The sequence below is a fragment of the Myodes glareolus genome, chromosome 6, assembly GCF_982192425.1.
Source record: "Myodes glareolus chromosome 6, mMyoGla1.1, whole genome shotgun sequence".
NCBI lineage: Eukaryota > Metazoa > Chordata > Mammalia > Rodentia > Cricetidae > Myodes > Myodes glareolus.
This window is the reverse complement of record NC_142031.1, coordinates 4,519,159-4,533,637: the sequence shown is the minus strand read 5'-3', so window position 1 is coordinate 4,533,637 and position 14,479 is coordinate 4,519,159. Positions and strand designations below refer to the sequence as shown.

Here is a 14,479-nt window from a genome sequence, read left to right as displayed (position 1 = left end):
CTTTTCTCCTTCCCTAGGTTCTCTGCAGTGGTAACCCCGTGGAGTGATGGCTGAGGGCTGATTAAGGGGCTCAGGCTGTCTTGGAAGGGCTAAGAACACAGTTGTCCATCTGGAACATTCTGATGACCTCAGCAGGGATGGATCAGAATGGGCTGGATTACCTCAGCCACTATGCACTGGAAGACTGTGAGATTGTGCTCTTGCTCCTCAGTCTATGGACCCTTTGGCATTAGAGTGTTTTTTGGATGCTGGTCTCAGGCTGTGACACAGGAAGGGGCCTTGTGCCCCACTAGAGGAAGGCAGGCCCAGGGCAGAGAGGAGTCGCCACAGTCTGTTCTGTGGGTCTTCCTCTGCTGGGCCTAGCTAGGGTGGCTGGTCACCCCTGAGCAGGAGACAGGCTCTTTGGAACACCCTGGTCTTCATGCTTGTTTGTAACCAGCCAGTAGATCTTTTGCTGTGGGAGCCTTCAGCTTCCGAAACTGTGTGGGGCACATCGTACTGGGGTCCTACAATGGTGGCAGTGGCACACACCTGTAATCCCAGCACTCGGCAGTCAGAGCTCTGTGAATTTGAGGTCAAACAATACAGAAAAATAGAAAATCTATCCTGTCAAAAAAATACAGCCTAGACTATAACACAAGTTATAGGACAACTTATACTATAACACAAGTTATACTATAACACAAGTTATACTATAACACAAGTTAAGTTCTAGGACAGCCAGGGCTACACAGAGAAACCCTGTTTGGGTGGGGCAGGAGGATTCTTTAGGGCTGGATAGATGGCTCAGTGGTTAACAGCACTGACTGCTTGTACAGAGGACCTGGGTTTGATTCCCAGCATCCACATGTTAACTCACATCTGTCTGTAGTTCCAGTTTCTGAGTATCTACCTGGTGCCCTCTTCTTGCCTCCAACGGCACCATATGGATACATGGTGCACATACATACATGCAGCAAAACCTACACATAAAGTGAATTAAAAAACAAGAGCATATTTTGCCTCACCTGAACAACCAAAGCCTCAGCCCTCACAAACCTAGTGATCAGAGGCCACTGCAGTGTGCGTTGGGAGAGCGGCAGGGCACAAAGGTATTCTGCAGCTTTCAGAATTGTGAGGGCACACACGTGGTGCACAGACACGTGTAGACAAAATACACATACAATACAGTTTTAAAGCAATAAAATAACAATTCATAAAAGGAAAAGCCTGAAGCAGCAATGCTGCCCTTTGCACTTACCCCATAGACCCTTCCTCCTGCAGAGTCTCCTTCTGCCCTGATGGGTGAGTGCAGGAGACCTGACAGATGGACAAGCCTTGAAGGGCAAAGATAGTGCTGGTACAGTCTCCCGGGACACAGGACAGGCACTGTTTACTCTTAGTGCTCAGGGGAGGCAGTGCATGGCAGCTTTTCTCAGTGGGGCCTGACCATTGCCTCAGATCCCCTTGGTTCCTCCTTCCTGGACCACGGATGGGGATCTCAGAGCAGGAAGGGCTTAGAGGCTTCTTTCCATGTCTTAGTTGTCCTACCCCAGAGCTCATTATTGTAGACTGACCTCTGGCATGCCAGGGTTCTCTGCCATTTCCCTCCCTACATGTCCACTTAAAGGTGAGCCTGTGATGGCCTGTGTACAGCCATCTGACGCAATACCACCCTGATTACATGCCCTGGCTGATTGGATGAGTGACGGGAACACTGAGTCTAGGGGCGCTAGGTGCACACCCAGGGCTGTAACCCATGTGAACACCAAACTTGCTGTTATTAGCATGACCTCACCACAAGAGCAAGGACCCCAGTCACCATGCTCCCTTTTCGTTGGGCTGAGCTGAAGTCCAGACTTCTGCGTGAGCACAGACCTGGCTCACTTCTCTTCATCTCCGCCCCTGAGGAGCCGCGCACTCACCTCTGCCAGAGCAGAGTTAGGCTAACGGGGTGTCGTGGCTGCAGGCTGCTCTGGCAAACAGCACAGGGCTGGGAGGCATGTGTAGTGCAACAGCCCTGACATGGTTCCACTGGAGGGTGGAGATTGCACAATTAGTGTGTTTGCCTCATTTTGCTCAGTGCTGTTCATTTCGGTTTAGTGGGCCACTTGTGTTTCCATGGAAACCAGCTCTTCATGCTGGCACTGAGTCCAACAGGAAATCTTTATTCCCAAAAGCAGGTTGTCAGTTTCATTCAGTCACAGCGTGGGGAAAATATTTTCCTATCGTGTCTGCGTATGGTTCCCAGGCATGGGAGCCCACAGCCTTGTTCTCGGGGTGCCATGTGTCTGGGTGGGGCTGTGAGGCCTGCCATTATGGAATAGGAGGGCCCTTGTGGGCCTGTCTTTTAATACACCCACCCCTACACACACACATGGCAGTGCTTGACTGGGAGCCTGGGGCTGTGTTTGGTGTAAATTTAGGGAAACCCAAGGTTCCTAGGGAAGGTACTCTAGAAGTAGCAGGGGGCACTCTTCTCCTGGGTGGAGAGTCCACCATTGCTGCTCCTGCCTCCCTTGTCTCCTGTCTCTTGTTATCCCCACACCCCCAGGAGCCTTTTATGTTGTCAAAGCCACTTCTTAAAGGCACATTCCCACGCTTTCTGAAGTGAGCCTTAGTGTGTGCTTAGGATGTCACCAAGCTGCCCTTTGACCTTAGTCAAAGCTCTTGACTTCTCTGGGCTTCTAGCTTCTTATGATAAGCAGGGCCATGGGCCAGTGAACTGTGGATTCCTTTGATACCAAAGACCACGAGCTGTGACTCTCAATCCAGATGGGCTTTCCTGCTTTGAAAGCTTCATTCTACTCCGTGTCTGGACTCAATGTCCCAAGTGAGTCTGAGCCCATCACCCCTCTTGTGGCAGAAGCTCTGGATTGGACTATGTTGGGGAGGGGATGGGGAGAAGCAACTGGCCTGTCGGCACTGGGCCTGAGGAACTGACCCAGGTCTCTGTGCTTTGGGCAGTGGTTGGCCTTGCCTGTTTCTGCCACCTCAGGACCTACTCAGCTCTGCAGTCTCTCGATATGCCACGAGGTTTGGTTGTGTGTACCCTTCAGGCTGCCCACCTTTTCTTTCTTTCTTTCTTTCTTTCTTTCTTTCTTTCTTTCTTTCTTTCTTTCTTTCTTTCTTCTCCCTCCTTTCCCTTCCTCCTTCCCTCCCTCCCTCCCTCTCTCTCTCTTTCTCTTTGGTTTCCTGCTGGTGAGAATTCTTGCAGCATTTGGACAGGTGAACGGAATCTTCTGAAAGGTCTGTACTAGTCTGGACTGAGGATGTCAGGTGTTCAACAGGCAATGGCAATGTCTGCTGGTGGGGACTTGGGCGAGCTAGCAGCTTGGCCTGGCTTCCTCAGCCTCCTATATATGACAGGGCTTCCTCTGCCGCAGGTTTCTAGCCATGCCCCATTTCTGTGAAACCAGCTCTGGGGCTGACTTCGCTTAGCGCCTGAGTCTGCAGCCCTTCCAGTAGCCTCTCCTAGGACCACGTGGGACTCTGGTCCAATACGTCCACAATGGCAATGCCCTCAAGCCAGGTGTCTGGACAGGACCTTGGGGATTTGGAGCCAGAAGTGACAGCATTGCAGCTCTGGCTGCTCAGGGCTGGAGGCAGCATCTGCCTGGTGTAGCCAAACTGAAGCATCACTCATGTGATTTTTTTCTCTTAAGGTACCAAAAAGATGACCAATAAGGCCACCTTGTGGTATGTGCCCCTGTCACTGAAGAATGTGGACAAGGTCCTCGAGGTGCCTCCTATTGTGGTAAGGTGACCCTTTCATGTGTCTCTTGGGGCAACTGCAGGTGCTGGGCCCCTTGGAGTTGTGGGAGGCCCATTTAGCCATAGGAGCAGCCCAGAGGATCATGGGGTAGACTGTAGCACCTGGGGGACCTGGCAGGAACCTCTCTGGATGGGTGAAGAAACATTGAGCTCATGACCTGAGGAAGTGCTGATCTTGCAGTGCCTGTGACTCCTGGAATGCGCCTGTCAGTGGCCCATATCCCAGGGTATGGTGTCCCTCTGTGTCACACTTGCTCAGGGGAAGGAAAGCTAATGACAGGACTGTCTCTGATTAGTGCTGGGTCTGCTAAGAGCAGGCTGACTGGGCCAAGCAAGCCACTTCCCGAATCGTCTCAGCCTCTGTTGGTCTTATGTGAGCCTTGACTTCCCCTCTGCTGCCTCTTCTGGCATCGGCCTCCTCTTTTGAGTGTCTCTCATTGCGTGCATGCATACGCATGTGTACATGTGCACACACACGTGCACACATGCACACATAACTTAGTAGGATGAGAAGAGCCCGTGTTTGTCTCTGGAGGGTCCCACCATAGGCAGGCAATCTAGGGCAGTGTCGTGTGACAAAACTTTTGCTGGAAGCTGAGCAGTGGTGGCTCACACCTTTAATTACAGCATGCAGGAGGCAGAGGCAGGTGGATCTCTGTGAGTTCGAGGCCAGCCTGGTCTACAGAGCTAGTTCCAGGACAGCTAGAACTGTTACACAGAGAAACCCTGTCTTGAAAAACCAAAACAAAAAGAAAAGAAAAAAGCAACTTTTGTTGGGGAGATACAACACACAGGTCTACTTATCCCTGATTGTGATCCCACAACAGACCAAAGTATGGATAACGCCCAAAGGCCAATGTAGTAAACCAATGAGTTGTATTGGGATTACTTACAGGAGCAGGAATGACTCAAAGACCAGTATGTGCAACAGCCCACAGAGTTGGGAACCTTCTGGAGCACAGTGCACAGCCTGCAGGCTCACAACTTTCAACAGGCTGGAGAGTGTCCTTTCCAGGTGTTGGGGCTGTCTAAACCCCTCCCAAGCAGCTCCGCTGGTTTCTGATTCTCTGAGGCAGCTGGGTCGTCTTTGCAGCTCACCTGTCTGAGTCTTCTTTGCAGCTTGGCTCAGCTCTTCTGAGGGGATGCACTTACTGCTTCTCTGGTAGAGAGGAGCCTAGTGTACCTGCTCAGTTTCAGGGACTTCTCGAAACTGGAGTTGTTTACCTTCCTGTGTAATCAACTTTGTCGTAGGGATGGCATGTTTCAATGTCAGAGGAGACTGTTACACACCTGGCAAGCCCAGGGGATGCCGTGCGATAGACCAGTACTTCCCAAGTGTTCCGGGAGAGTGTTGACACCTAGGGTCTTTTGGCCATGGTGAGGGTTTGTGTAGAATGTGATGAAGTGGGCGTGGGAGGGTTAGGATGGGCCTGCCTTCTGCTTGCAGAACCACCAGAGACAGACAGTGCTGGCACCCACAGCCCTTGTTCCAAAAGGAACAAGGTGTCTTCTCTTCCTCATTGGGCTGAGCAGGGGCAGGGGACTTCCTGTGAGTGAGACAGTTCTGTCATCTCTTCTCTTCCTACTGGCTCTGGGTTGCTTGGGTCCATGGAGACTTAATCCTCGTCATTCTTCCCATCACTGCTCAGTGGCCAGCTAGCTAGGGTGCAGGTCAAGGTGTGGTTGATAGCATCTGTGATTTGATGTGCACTTCCCCCTATTCTGTAGCCTAGGCTGGCTTTGAACTCAGCGTTCTCATCCTCCTGTCTCAGTGCCCCCGCCCCCGCCAATGTGCTAGCAGTACTGATATGCACCACTACACCTAGCTACTCTGTTGTTGTTGCTGTTGTTATTGCTGTTTAGTTAGCTAGGGTGGTTTGGACGGGAAGGCTTGAGACAGATTGACCTCTAGAAATTGTTGTGCCCCAGAGGGATCTGAACTCCTGACCACCCTGCCTATACCTCCCCAAGTGCTGTGATTGTGGGTGCTACCACATGCACTTTTATTTAAAGTTGTTTTTTCTTTTTTTAAAGAACAAAACCTCTATAGCCCATGTTAACTTAAAACTTTCCATGCCATTCAGACTGACATCAACCTTGCCATCCTGCCTCCAGTTCCTGAGTGTTAGGATCTCAGGGGTGTTCTACCACAGTTTGATAGTCTAGGTATTTTTAAGTTTTTATTTTATGTGCATTGGTGTTTTACCTGTGTGTATGCCTGTGTAAGGGTGTCAGATCCCCTGGAACTAGAGTTACAGACAGTTGCTAGCTGCCATGTGGGTGCTGGGAATTGAACTCAGGACCTCTGGAAGAATAGCCAGTGTTCTTAATCACTGAGCCATCTCTCCAGCCCCAAGTCTAGGTATTTTATAGAACCCTCTGGTGACAGAGAACTCCTGCTTCTGAGAAAGGGCAGCTTAACCTTGGCCTGGCTGTGCTGGTGCTGATCAGCAGTTGTGCTCAGCAGGTCACTTCCTGTGAGCAAAGCAGAGGCAGTGGTCCACAGTCCTGCCTGTGTTACTGTCCTGAGATGGCTGTGACAAAGTGTTATGGCTTTGGACGGTTTAAAAACTAAAGAACTGGCCAGTGTTGGCATATGCCTTTAATCCCAATACTAGGGAGGCAGAGGTAGGGGCAGGCAGATCTCTGAGTTCAAGGTCAGCTGGTCTACAGAGTAAGTTCCAGGACAGCCAGGGCTACACAGAGAAACCCTGTTTCTAAACCACCCCCAAGAAAAATAAAAAGTAAAAATAAAAACTAAAGAAGGCCAGAAATAGTGACACACACTTTTAATTCTAGCACTTGGGAAGCAGAGGCAGGTGAATCTCTGTGAGTTCAAGGCCAACCTGATCCACGTAGAGTTCTGGGACAACCGGGGCTACATAGAGAGAGACCCTGTCTCAAAAGTAAAATAAAATAAAAATTTAAAACTATAGAAGATTATTTTTTCACAGTTCTGATTGTCAAGCCCCAAATCCTGTGTGGCCAGGATCACATGCCCTGTGGAGCCCAAGGGGAAGTTCCCATGTCCTGTTGTAGCTCCTCGTGGTGCAGGCCTATGGCCTCACCTGTCTGCCCCACCTTCCCTTTGGTCGTGTCTTTGTGTGGTCTTAGATACCGGCTGTAGGACTTAGGGCTACCCCACTCCAGCTGCATTTGCAAAAGTCCATTTCCAGAAATGTCCCCAATCTGAGGTTCCAAGGTTCTCTCTTGATGAACCCTATTCAACCCTAGGTGTGCTTCTCGGACCAGTGCCCACCTTCCCTTGTCTCGCTCCCTCCCAACCCTCCTGAGCTCCGCTGCTCCGTTTGCTTCTTGGTTTGGCTGCTACCTGGGGCTCAGACCTAGTGCAGTCAAATGCTTGGTAACAGCCACTAGCGCACATGTGCTCTCTCCCCTTGTCTCAGCAAGGTCCCACAGGAGCACTCCCATGCAGTCCTCGATGCTCTTGTTCTGTGTGGCTGCAAGGCTCTGTGCTGTGGCCTCTGGACATTCCTTGACTGAGCACGTGACTGCTTTTCAAACATCAGGGCCCTAAAAGCTGGAGCCACCCAGGCCCCAGCCAGTTGCAAGGGTGATCCAGAAAGTCGTCACCACAGGGACCGGCTCTGGCTCTCTGCACTCTTACCCCATACTCCTTGTGCAGTCACGAGTGCCTCCCCCCCTCTGTGTGCTGAAGGAGGCCTGCAGCCTTTTAGTTTGTTTCGTGTGTCGGGGTTGATGACACATAAACACTAGTTGGGCTTCGTGGAGGAGTGTGTTGAAACTGGGCCACCAAGCTGAGGCCAAGGGGGCCGAGGAAGGAAGTACACCAGCCCCAGCTGCAGCAGCTGCTGGAATGATCTGTAGTCTTCCCACAGATACCAACCAATTTCCTGGGAATATAGGCCTCCGTATTCCCTGGCAGGGCCCAGAGGGATCTGTCCTGACCCTGGAAATCATGACTCCCTTCCTTGTTCTAGGAGGTCCTGGTACCTGGAGCTTGAATTCAGGCTTCAGATACTATGAGCATCCTCCTACCAACCTGTCACAGAGAGAGACAGTCATTCAAGAAAGCGTGCAGCTGTCTGTTGCTATGTGTAGTACGCACGCACACACACCTGCGCACAGGTTGGTTGCCAGGTATGACTGCTCACTGTGTCACTTTAGAGTATGGTTTGTCGAGCCTGGCAGAGTGCAGTGTGATTATTAAAGAAGTCAGCGGGACTGCTGCTCCGGGAGGGCCCTGGTGCTGAACATAGCGGCTCCTCTGGAGTGGTTCAGTGCACTTGCTCTAGGAGGCCCCCAAGTCTGAGGACCTGAACTCATTGTCTGCTGCCTTGGTTTTTATGTTTGGTGCCTGAATGTATATCTGTGCTCCACATACAAGCAGTGCCTTGTAGAGGCCAGAAGAGGGTGTGGGATCACCTGGGACTGGAGTTACAGATGGATACGGGTCCTCTGCAAGAGCAGCCTGTGCTCCTAACCATGGAGCTGTCTCTCCTATCCACTGAGCCATCTCCAGCCAGCGCTTGGTCTTGTTGCAGTGGTGGGAGTATGGAGGGAAGCCAGCACCTTGTGGATCATCCTCTCTAAAATCTCTGGAGGGCATTTCTTGAGGATGTTGGAATCCGACCATCAGTTTTAACACAGGCAGATGCTCTTGCCCCTGAACACTGGGCATGAGCATCAGGAAGTAGTCAGCTCACAGAAGGGAAGATTGAATGTCTCTGCAGTGTCAAATGCTCCTGGCAGTGGCACTTGACTTTTATCTTTTGAGCAAACCTCTCAGCTCCCTCCTTGGCCTACTTTGAAGATACATTCTTCAGTTGAAGGGGATGAATAGTTAATCCCCAGAATTCTGCCCAGCTGCTCAGCCAAGCCTGGAGCAGGAGCGTGTCTTTAGAAAGGAGGTCTAAAGCTGCCATTCAGCGTGATTTATGGTTAGAGAGGCTTTGACAGGTAGGGAGGAACCAGAGAACTTGGCCAGAAATGCAGGCTGAGTGGGGAAGCAGAAGGGGAGGCTGACAGCAGGGAGACTGACTGGGCCGTGCTCAGCACGGAGGGCAGGGAGACTGACTGGGCGGTGCTCAGTACAGAGGGCCGGGTTAAGGGAGAGTGGGCTGCTCCTGGGGGCTCAGGACGGAGGCTTCTGAGGGTGGGTGGACAGTAGACTTGGTACATACCTGAGGCTAGCACCCAGGACTCCAAGGATCCCAGGGAGGAAATGAGGCAGTGTGGTGTTAAAAAGCCTGTGTCCCCATCATGCCCAGGATTGAGAAGTCTCCGCTTGTGTAATAGATTTTATTGATGTTTAGGTTTTTTTTTTTTTTTTCCCTACACAGGGTTTCTCTGTGTAGCCGTGGCTGTTCTGGAAGTTGCTCTGGGAACCAGGCTGACCTCTAACTCAGAGACCTGCCTGCCTCTGCCTCCCTAATTCTGGGATTAAAGGTGTGCATTATAATAAGTTATATATTTACACTTCCTGGACCAAACTCCTGTGATTCATTAGGAGTGCCTTGGGGGCTGTTTCAGCCTTGGCTGCCTGGCTGTGCAAAGGTCCTTCCTGCTGATTGGCTGGTGGATAACAAAGATAGCAGGATGTTGATCTGGGATTCTGCAGCTTAATGTTCAGGACAGAGTTGGGTGCCAAGTGATAGGATGTGGCCAAGAATCATCAGAATGCTGTCATTTTAATAGCAGAGAGGGCACTGCTAAGTGACCATCAGTCACATAGACTGTGCTGCAGTGACATAATGAAGCACGGGTTGTTCAGCTCTCATGTCAGGAACAGGACTTTGTATATCCACAGGTATACTGAGATCTAACTGTGATGTCTACCAGGCTGTCTCTGGTGAGGGGCACACTGGGAAACTCTCATCTGTCCTGTATTCTTGTTATATAGTGGTCATGCCATCAGAAGAAAGGGGGCAGTTCTGATTACAGAATGCTAGAAGGGAAGGGCTCTGGCCTGGAGCCTGGAGGGTATGGAGGAAGGCTGTGTCCCCACACTTGACCCTCTCTCTATCTGGAGGGTATGGAGGAAGGCTGTGTCCCCACACTTGACCTTCTCTCTCTCTGGAGGGTATGGAGGAGGAAGGCTGTGTTCTCCCACACTTGACCCTCTCTCTATCTGGAGGGTATGGAGGAAGGCTGTGTCCCCACACTTGACCCTCTCTCTCTCTGGAGGGTATGGAGGAGGAAGGCTGTGTCCCCCCACACTTGACCCTCTCTCTCTCTGGAAGGTATGGAGGAGGAAGGCTGTGTCCCCCCACACTTGACCCTCTCTCTCTCTCTGGAGGGTATGGAGGAGGAAGGCTGTGTTCTCCCACACTTGACCCTCTCTCTATCTGGCTTCCTTTCCACAGTATTCACGGCAGGAACTGGAGGAAGAGGGTCGGAAGCGCTATGAAGCCCAGAAGCTAGAACGCATGGAGACCAAGTGGAGGAACGGGGACATCGTCCAGCCTGTCCTGAACCCAGGTGAATTGGGGACTGGGGACGGGATTGGAGTAGACTGATACCAGGGACAGATGCCATTCCACAGGTTGCCTCACAGGCCACAGAAGTTCCCAGTGTGCTTTCATTACCCTCCGGGCTCTTGGGTGTTGAGTTCTCTCCTGGAGCCAGCTCTTGTCCACTGTCCTGCCCTTGGCCAGGTAGACCTCTTTCTGTAGCACAGCTGGCAGGCAGAGGTGGCATTGGCTCCTTCTCAGAGTCTGGGTGGGGACTGCCATGCTGGCTCCTTCTGGTCTCAGGAGAGGGCTGCTTGCTCATGGAGATAGCATTTGTTTTGCTGTCTCTCCCGAGTTTTCTCAAGAAGTTGTTTTTGAGCCAATGTCTATAGTGTTAGCAGAACCGGTCTGGGGTCAGGAGACTACCCCAGATTGAAGCACCTTTTCTCCACAGGCACCCGTAGGTAGACATTTGTCTCTCTGTACCTCTGTCGTTCTCACCATGCAAGTGACAAACTTCAACTCTCATTGTGGGATTTTTCCTTCCTTCCCTCTGTCCCCTACCAGGCTGGTATATGTTTCCATGCAGTGTCTGTCCAAACACTAAATAGGGGCCTCCCCAGGTTCCTCGGTGACAGTTGAAGCAGGAACTTGGTGAGGGATTATGTGTGGGCCCACCGTTAAAGGGAGGTTTTCCAGGTAACGTCTGTGACTCCCTCCTGCATGTGCGGTCGCCAGAGTTTAATAGTCTCGAGAGAATACTTTCTTTCTAGAATGTACTAGGAGCTTCTCTATCTTGCTGGAAATGGCCTGGACCCATTCTAATACTCAGAATTCTGTTTTGGGTTCCTTGATGTCCCTGAACAGAGGACTTCGTGGTCTCCAGTGTCTCAGGCCCCTAGGTGGATGGAAGTTTGTCTCTAGACTTGGCTCTCTCAGTCCATGTGGCCTGAGCACACTCTGTGGGACTCTGTAACTGCCAGTTATGCAGTGGCACTGTTGTGCTCAGGTGTCACCCAGTGTTTGCCTGAGCGTCCAGCAGTTTGCCTGTCATCCTTCCTCCTTTCTCACCCGAAACACCCATCATCCGAGACCCGTGCGACTGGGCGGGGTATAAAACCTTCACTCTTGGTTGGGCTCTTCTTCCCCTACATCTGCTTTTAACAAAAGAGAAAGGAAGGAGGGAGAGAGAATGAGAACTGAACTGGACGTGGTGGTCCATGCCTGGAATCCCAGTGTTTGGAGGGCTGAGGCAGGATTGCAGGATTGCAACTCTAGCCTGAACTACATAACAAGACCCCATCTCAAAAAAACCCCAAAGAGCCCAGTTTTTGGGTGTTAGACCTTATCTGACCATCTCGCAATCTGAAATTACTCGGCTGTCAATCAGATTAGCTTCCTCTACTCGGGAGACTGTTGTGAATCTGATACTTAGCTGTCGTCACAGTCCATTGCTTGATGACAGTGATTGAAGTTGGCAGTGTGAACTCGGGGCTTTCTGGGGGATTTTTACATGGTTTTTTTTTTTTCCGTCTCTTGTAAAAATACATCTCCCTCAGCTGATTGGATCTGAAAAGTGGAACAGGGGTCACATGTCTGCTCTTTACTCTTCTCATTTTTTTCTTAGCAAGGTAGCGAGGTTTGAATCCAGAGCCTCGTACAGGTTAGGCAAGTGTTCGCCCTTTTCATGGTCTCTGTGATAACTGTGTTTCCAACTTCCGTTTCCTGGCAGAACTACCCTTGTTCTCTTGGGTTCACTGTACCTGTCCTCCTGCCCGTGTGGTGGGCTCGTCTGAGTGAGTGGGCTGGTGGGGTTCTGTGTCCACAGGAGCAGTGTGGACGAGGAGGTTTGTGTCTTTCCCAGATGGAGCTGTTGTGTTGTCTTTCTTAGGGAGACAGGAACAAATGTCTCACCCCAGGTGGAGCCCCAAGGCAGAAGAAGGAAGTCATTTCACCCCAGGCTCCCTTGGTGCTCTGGCTCGTTAGGCATGTAGGTGATGGATTGGTGACTCACAGGTATTACAGGTACCCCTTCTCCCAGCAGCTGTTGTGTGCCCTGGCAGGAAGGCGACACACACTGCCTCTTGGAAATCCTGTGAAGTCTGAAGTCCCCTTTTCTTCACTAGGGAGTTTTGTGGGCAAGGGTCTCAGTCGTAGCTGCTTTACTTCAGGGTGGCAGTGCCCCTCATTATTGGAGGGCAGAGCTCTACAATGTAGCACTCATGCTTCCCCTCCCCCACGGCATTCACCTTTTGGCCTCACCCTACCTACTTAGACTACTAGAACCTGAGCTCAGTGTTGCCTAGCAACCTGGGGCCAGCTGTCTCTCAGGTAGGTATCCTTGGGGAGTCTGATAATTCTTTAGAAGCCCCCTTTCTGTGTTGTTTTCTCTGTCTGACAAGAGAAAAGTTGCTTTTGAGCTGCCAGGTTTGTGACCATCAGCTGCCCAGCTTTAACACCATGGGGACTCAGACCACAAGACCATTTCCAGGTCGGCTGGGTTTATGACGCCGTCAGCAGTACCTCAGACATGACCAAGTGCTGTCCTCACTTGTCCGTGTTCCCTTCCCAGGCTACGTCGGGCAGAGCAGTGGGGAGCCTTGGCAGGCCACCAAGCTCCTGATTCTGGTTTAAGATCTGCCTTCCAGTGTCAGCAGTGCCCAGGCACATCTGCTTAGAGCCCTCCCTGGAGGGCAAGCCACTCCCAGCAGGGCTTTTGGTCTTCGTCCTGTATCTGAAGTGCCTCTCTGATGTCTGTGACCATCCAGTTTGGCCATGATCCTGGTTCCTTCAGCCTTGGTCTTGGGGGGATCTGGCGTGTGGAGATAGGAGGAGAGGTTCTGGAGTTTGCTTGGTTTCAATCCCGGTTCTCTGGGCATCTAATCCTTGCTTTCCTTGGTGGAAACAGACAAGGCAACACTGAGCTGCAGGCTTGTGGGGTGAAAGGGCGCTGGATGTAACCTGAGCAGGGAAGTAGCTCCTGGCAGGTGGGTGGGCTCGGAGAGGGGGTGTGTTTAGAGCCTATGAATCCTTGCCTGGTGCTTCCCGAGGGGTCCCCACATGGTTTGGAAACTTCAGGTTTAAAGATCAGAGTCATAGTAACTGCTGCAGCAGGTAAACCCCAGCATGTTAGTGAGTAAATAGGGGTGCAGTTCCTGCTTAGGCAGATTCAAAACTGAGTTTCCCTCAGGGTGGATTCTCCTTCAAATGGTGGAGACTTGGGGGACTCAGGCCCTTTTATTTTCTGTAGCTTTGTCATCTGTTTGATAAAATTGAATATATTTATCATATGCAATATACGACTGTGTGTGTGTGTGTGTGTGTGTGTGTGTGTGTGTGTGTGTGTGTGATGTCTTCTCTTGGCATCCAAGGGGGATGGGTTCCAGAACCCAAGGGTGCACAAAATCTCATGTCTAAGATGGAATGGGGCTTGCATATAACCTCACACACTGTATCAAACACATGGAACCTATGTATACAAACCTCCTGTATATGCTAATTCTTCTTGTAATTACGAATAATACCTAACATAATGTAAATGCTATTAAATAATAGTAATTAACCTGTTTTATTTAAGAAATAATGACCAAAAGCCCCTCTCTATATGTCCATGCAGACATACTCCCCTCCTCCCAATTCTTTTCAGACAGGGTCTCACTGTGTAGCTCGGGCAGCCCTGGGCCTCAACCTCCTGAGTGCTGGGATCACAGGTGTGCATCACTGCTTGTGTTGCAAGTGCTTTTTGGTTTTCTGAGACATGGTTTCTTGTCTGTGTAGCCCTGGCTGTCCTAGAACTTGCTCTGTAGATCAGGCTGGCCTCAAACTTGGAGATCCACCTGCCTCTGCCTCCTGAGTGCTGGGATTATAGGTGTGTGCCCCATTGCCCAGCTGCTGCAAGTATTTTTGTTTAAAGGTTGGTTGACTCCATCGATAACAAAGGCCACTTGCCTGCTGTGGAAGCTGATTGAACTGTTACCATCCACCGTCAATGACAAGTGGCTTGGAAGAGCCTCTAGGAAGAGTTATTGCAGGGGGCTCACATTCCAGGTTTTAGATAGGTCAGGTCTAAAAGCAACGTACAGCTCTTCTGAGACTCGTGGGTAGTGTGACCAGTCCCTTTTCCCCACGCTGGAGCCATGCAAGCGTGGTCCGCTGTGTATGTGGGACAGGGAGAGAACAGGCCTGACAGTCATTTGGCTCCGCTTGTCCTGTGTCTGCTCACATCTCCATCCCAGTGTCTTTGCACATAGAGAACCTGTCTCAAGGGCAGTCATGAGGTCCTGTCTAGACGT

General features: G+C 51.0%; 1 protein-coding gene across 3 annotated transcripts in view; it reads left to right on the top strand.

The window, feature by feature from the left end:
* The window catches only part of Acot7 (acyl-CoA thioesterase 7), an 88,037-nt gene that overhangs the window by 33,594 nt on the left and 39,964 nt on the right, over positions 1 to 14,479 (top strand). For all 3 annotated transcript variants that reach the window (XM_048416072.3, XM_048416066.3, XM_085690160.2), the window contains exons 4-5: positions 3,645 to 3,736; positions 10,101 to 10,215. In XM_048416072.3, the coding sequence (XP_048272029.1) occupies positions 3,645 to 3,736; positions 10,101 to 10,215 (207 nt within the window). The remainder of the gene's footprint in view (positions 1 to 3,644; positions 3,737 to 10,100; positions 10,216 to 14,479) is intronic.